Raw genomic sequence first — 6,272 nt, 5'->3', positions numbered from 1 at the left:
TTGTTTTTACAGCCACTAGTTAACTAGGAAACCGGTGCCCTAATTGGTAGCTTGGCGTCGCGCGTTTCAAGCCTCGTTTTAGGTTGCAGCCGGTTTACTACACAAGAAATAATATGTGTGTAAAACAACGCATGTAACTCCGATATGTTAAGTGTATTTTCTAACATGGCATTTGCTGCACCTACAGTTATCTGTGAAAAAAATACATGCTAAAACGGGCTTGCAATAAAAAACGAGGCTTGGAACGCAAAGAGAAGCCGGATGAATAATAATAGAGTTCGAAAAAGAAGCTTGCAACCAGGAGGTGAAACAGCGGCAGCATGGCTTATGAATGCCAGAGAGACAGCTATGCCAAGGAGGTGATTAGGGCGCAAAGTGGGTGTATAGGATGAATGGTCGAGCTTGAGCAGGATATCGTTAAAAGAAGTGGGGAGGAGGGAGGCTATCAGTGAAGAAATTCATGGTGGTTGAAGACACAGAGAGAGGATGAAATATTCGGAGTGGATTGGTGGTGAGGATATCTAGGGCCGGGACGAGGTTTCTAGGAAAATGGGAACCAGGTTTCCACAGGGATGGCATGGAGGGGTTGACTCACTATGTAGCGAACGAATGACCGGAGAAGGGTGTGAAGGAAAAGTAACCTATCCAGACGTGTGGTTCATTGAATTCCGGTACTTATCGTTTGGGTTTTATAATAATGATAATTAGGTTAAATCTGCACTATACTAACTACTTCCACTGGATATGGATCATATTGGAGTTATTCCAGTTCTGCTTAATGTTGCTCATTTAATACCTTTGCAAAAAAGCCAATCAATGCATTGGTATTTTCCAGAATGTTGTGCTAACTTGATCGGGAGAAACGGAGTGTTGTACATTGCAAGAGAATGGGTAAAATTATAGCCATTGTAGTATGGAGCTGTGTCGGCTTTTGGCATTGATTTTCTTTTACAAAATAAGCACTGATTGTCGAATTGTGTTACGTTTAGCTAGAAAATTATTTTGTAAGTAGCAAAAATATCGTTATGTTATCTCGGCTATTTTGGAAAGTTTAACACAGGAGTGTCCAGCCTTTTCTGTAATAAGAGCTACTTCTGTTAATCAAGAATCATCACGAACTGCCAGTAGTATTAGTGTTGTAATAGTGATCAAATCAGAAAAGATTTCATTAGTAATCACCATGTCCACGATAGCCAACAGTGATCACCTCTGTGCGTCAGGAGGGTTGCGAGCAGTAATGTTAAAAATACTTTGTCAATTTGGAATGCCTATACATAGTTATTACATGCCAGCTGCAGTGCCCCGGTACAAAAGTAATCATATTAGTTATAAGTTTCTGCACATGATTTAACACTCAAAAATCACCTTTTAATATATTTTGGGAATTCAGCCATTTTTCTCCAAACATCAGGTTTTGAGTTCTGTGAATACACACATACATCTTGGAATACTCAATTTTGTCATAAATGTGTTTATTAGTAAATCAAGTCTCCTTAGAGCAGAACTTGACATAGCACGTTTGGGATAAGAAGTCATTTTTTCCTCCCTAAGTCAGTTTGATTTGCTAGTTTTGTTTATTTGTTTTGTGAACAAAGTAACATATCACCCAACTGCCAGGTAAAAGCTATTTTGCTGTAAGATGTACTATGTTGTAAACATATAATTTAGCCAAACAAACTATGTAATTTGTGTTGCAGCATAGCTCCCAAGTGGCCCTTGTCATGTGTAAAAAATTTTGCGAGTTCAGTCTTTTTAGCCACAATTCCACAGTTTTCAGGGCTGTTGAGCATGTCCATGTCTGAGTAGCTCCCTCAATCCAGGTTTTTAGGTCGCGCCTAGGCAGCGCACTTGCGAGGCCTCTCAACTGTTGTAATCTACTTCTGTGGGCTTTCACCACGCCCATCACTTTCTTTCATTCATTCCTTGGCCTGCTTTTCAAAATTCCCTTGATTTCATAGGTAAATGTCTTACATTTGTCCCGCCTTGAGACTGCTTTGTTACGGCCTTGGAGACTGACCCTGTTATATGGATTATTGCACGATCAGCCATATACCTTAGTGTGGCACACTTTTTGTTCTTTTGCCTCTCTGCTTCGCACTCTGTGCCATATGTTGTTTCTTCCCCTTCTTTGTTTTTGGGTATGACGCTGTTTCTTTGTGGTGTCTGCGTCCAAAGGCTGCAAGGTGGAGGGGGGTTCTTTTTTATTTATTTATTTTTTGGGAAGTTTCATATAGCACAAACTCTATCGGAGGAGAGCTTTACATAAGTACCACTTACGTGAAATTTCATATAGCACAAAAATGATCGGATGAGTGCTTTACACGAGTACCACTCACGTACAAGTTTAGCAGTTGAAAAATATACAAGCTGGCTCAGAAAAAACACAGAAATCCTCAATGCAGCTGTTCCGGCACAGAGGGAGAGCTGATAGTACAATATTAACTGCACTCGGGAAACTCGACCCCTAATGCTTTGCGGGCATTTCTTTTACAAAACATTTTGGCCCATAACTCAGCCTGTGGTGGCCCTAGGACAATGGGACCACCACCAAACTGTTCAGCATGACACACTCTTTTTGTCTAGGTCATCGCTGAGTCCCCACACCTCTCCCACCATTCAGTGTCTTTCTAAGCTCTCTCATGGCTGGAACTTTTGTTTTACAGCTGGGAGTAGCATGTGTTTTTAAGGCCCTTGTTTGTAATATTATTGCAGTAAGGCTGCTAGGCCTGAGAATGTGTAAGACACTACGCCCTCTGGGGGCCAACTATATGGTTACACTGCATTACTTTTTGCCATTCTCTTTTCAGGTGGTTATGCCCTCTCAGGGCCGACTATATGATTACATGACCAAGTTTCTTACAAATGCTATTTTTATTGTGGTGCCCTCTAGGAGCTGTTCTGAGCACTACAGTCAAGTTACTACAATATTCGCTGCACTCGGAAACTTGTCCCATAATGCTTTGCGGGGCATTCCTTTTACAATACATTTTTGTCCATAACTCACTGTGTGGTGGTCCTAGGACAATGGGACCACCATCAAAACAGTCAGCACGACATGTTCTTTCTGTCTAGGTCATCTATTGGTCCCCATACTAGGTTTGCAAGGACCCCAAAATAATAATATAAATATAAAAATAATTACAATATTTTCATTTTTTATTGCAGACCGAGGAAGAAGGTAAATGGATGCACTTTAGTTATATCCAGGATCACTGGGTTGACCAATTTATGTGGCAAGAAAAGTACAGTTATACATTTACAACACCAGTAGCTCTAACTCAAGCAAAAGTGAGACCTAGTGCATTGCAAATGCTTGGTTTTTCTTGGCCCCCACCTAACAGATCAGTACCTAACCTGCCACGAGGAACCCAACGTGGGCGTTCTTTTCTTTGGAAAGTTTTGTGTAGATTGTTTGAACAATGCCAAAGTTAATGAAAAATGCCTTTTTAATGGAACTCTGCCCTAACCATAACCACCCATGCACTACTGCCGCCTGTGTAATAAATATGTACACACACAATACATATGTCCATTTTAACTACTGGGTAGAAAACCTGCATTTTGGATCCACGTCCTACATTATAATTTTGATGCCCATTTAAAAAGCACCGATTGAACTGTGCACTTTCATTATGTCATCTACCTGGTGCTGTTCCAATTGAAAGTGTATTTATGATCGATCTGTACACGATTTGTAACTGGTTTATAATTGATGATCTGCCCACGATTTGAAGAGAGCAGTGCACTTTCCAGTTTTTGTGGGCTCAAAATATACATTTTGAAACCAAACAAATACCTTTGGAATGCACACACCTAAAGTTTCTAAAGCTGGGACTAAATATGCAAGGATCTTGCATCTTAGGAGGGCCACACTCTTTCAGTGTGTGCAGTTCAACTCACAATCAATTTAGAATGTTTCCACTTTCATACTTCAATAAAATATTTCGAACACAAAAATATTTTACTACTGGTGATGGTGTAGTAAACATGCTGATACATAGAGATATTTATAACCATTGTTGAGTGCGGGTAGGGGCCATGACTCTCCAAAGCCAGGCCTGAATTAGGTCATAATGCTCCTGCTCTCCCTTAGCAATGGTAGTAAATAAGACATCTTCATGTTTGGTTTAAGCCATGGTGTATTTCCATATGCAGTGTTTTTCTAAATAAAATAAAAAACTTGAGTGCAAAGGGTTTAAATATACGCAGTGTGATAAAATCACATTTAGGATCTTGTGAGTACGAGCATAGTTCCTTCACTGTACAGTCAATGAAACATATGCAGTCTGTGACGCAGTAAACAGTGTTTTTCTCGTTTCCATTTTGCTGAATTTTGCTAATAGCGTGGGATGTGACGTTTGCATTGTAGTATTAATTGCGTGAATGTGTGTTCAGTAGTAAAGTTGCTCTAAGTAATGCGTTTTTACGCCATATTTATTTTAGCTGACATGGCAAGAATTGTGTTTTGATATCCTTGCCACTTCTGCTGTTGTGTCTTCGTAACATCCTGAATTACTCTTACAGTGTAAATTAACAGTCACAGGTGCAGTATTTTTAGACACTGTCTGCAACATGGTAACCACTTTCCTACACTTGAAATACCTTAGAACTGGAAATCTGCTACTCGTAGTCTCTTATCAAATTCCTTGTGTTATTCATTCACATTTGTATTTTTGTGTTCCTCGTGTAATCTGTAGTGACACTGAAAATCACCATAGACCTGTTATTGTTGTGCTGATTATTTAGATAACATTTTGCCCCACTTCCATCACGTGAAGTGTTGCATGTTGAGGGGTTAAGAAGGAAAATGGGGACTAGAAGGGACAAAAGGATGGGACAAGATAGATGGAATACGAAAGAGTAGTAGTGCATTGTTGATAGCCATACATAGACATAAAACAGGCTTTTCGTAACATTTTTTATTTATTGGATAAATAATTTTTCTTTGACTTCTGCAGGAACACTGCTAGCCTTGTTCCGATTTTAATTTGTTACTAATCAGTTTATCTTTGATTTGCACAATAGTTGTAATTAATTGTAAATTATAGTACAAATGATGTTCCTAACTCTCATTTTTTAGTTTACAACGATAGTAGTGTCATGTGGACCAGCCGAGTTGAAATCAGATGTGAATGGGAAGAAGGAGACCTTACATGGCTTCAATGTCATTCTGAAGGATACCGTGCTCTTTCCTGAAGGCGGAGGTCAGGTATGAATGTAGGTTCTTCTGGCAGACCATTTACAGTGCTTTCCAAAATTAGGATGTTTGGTATCTTTGATAAATAATAAGGTACTATCCTCAACTAGTCACTGCAGGTCTTTACTAGTATTGAAGTTGTGTACATTTCTGAGATATGCCGTTTTACATTACACAATTTACAGCCTTTGGCTTCTTCAAAAGCTACTGCTATGTGGTCCCTATACAGTTCTTCCTGCTGATTACTTCACATAGGTAAATGGAAAATAGACAAGCCAATTGGTAGGCACATTAAACACATATCTGGACAGTTTGCTATTAGACAGTTCCATCTTAAATAATTTAATCCTCTGTGGGTAAAAGTCACATTTAATGGGAAAGACATTATGTGACCAGTTTTTGGGAAATATCTGTTAGTATTCTCCATTTCAACATCTAAATGTGCGTCTCTTCCTGACCTCCTATATGGAAAACAGTATTTTTCCTTCAGTCTCCTTAAGCAGATTAGACCTGTCAATGTGTTAGAATTCAAAGCTGATAAGGAATTTGAGGTTATTTTTTTTCTCCCTCGTAGCCAGATGACCGAGGTCTTATGAACGACATCCCTGTGCTCCGAGTGACACGTCAGGGTCCGGACGCCGTTCACTTTGTGCAGACACCCCTGGAGCTGGGTTCTGAGGTGCATCTGCAGGTGGACTGGGAAAGACGGTTTGATCACATGCAGCAGCACTCGGGTAACTTACAAAAATAAATATTCGTTATTGTGGGTCCTAATCATTCCGATCAGGAATAGGCTCCTGCATTGGCTGCTGATGTTCTGGTTACTGGTTTGGCTGAAATGGGTAGAATTACCCCAATCCCACTAAATACGCATTCATTTACCTAGATCCCTTAACCTAATTGTATATATTGATAAGCAAAAATGTTTGCCTTTTCGAGGTAGAGCTCAATATTCAAAATCACACTGCACCATAAATTATAGCAGCCAATGAAAATACATACATACCTTAGACTAAAATGTACAGAGACCATGAACCAAGTAATCTCCCTACAATGTATTCTACCCTTTCTGAAA

At 39.6% G+C, this 6,272-nt stretch overlaps 1 protein-coding gene across 2 annotated transcripts in view; it reads left to right on the top strand.

Annotated features, from left to right (window-relative positions):
• Nucleotides 1-219: 219 nt before the first annotated feature.
• AARSD1 (alanyl-tRNA synthetase domain containing 1) overlaps nucleotides 220-6,272 on the top strand; it is a 46,063-nt gene continuing 40,010 nt past the window's right edge. The window contains exons 1-3 of one of the 2 annotated variants that reach the window (XM_069237748.1): nucleotides 220-359; nucleotides 5,081-5,209; nucleotides 5,772-5,931. In XM_069237748.1, the coding sequence (XP_069093849.1) occupies nucleotides 321-359; nucleotides 5,081-5,209; nucleotides 5,772-5,931 (328 nt within the window). In that variant the 5' untranslated portion in view covers nucleotides 220-320. Of the gene's footprint in view, nucleotides 360-547; nucleotides 672-5,080; nucleotides 5,210-5,771; nucleotides 5,932-6,272 lie in introns of those variants that run through there. The other variant, XM_069237749.1, reaches the window with a different exon arrangement.

This window comes from Pleurodeles waltl, chromosome 6 (assembly GCF_031143425.1).
Source record: "Pleurodeles waltl isolate 20211129_DDA chromosome 6, aPleWal1.hap1.20221129, whole genome shotgun sequence".
Classification (NCBI taxonomy): Eukaryota; Metazoa; Chordata; class Amphibia; order Caudata; family Salamandridae; genus Pleurodeles; species Pleurodeles waltl.
The sequence above is the reverse complement of the archived record's forward strand: the minus strand, read 5'-3'. Positions and strand labels throughout refer to the sequence as shown.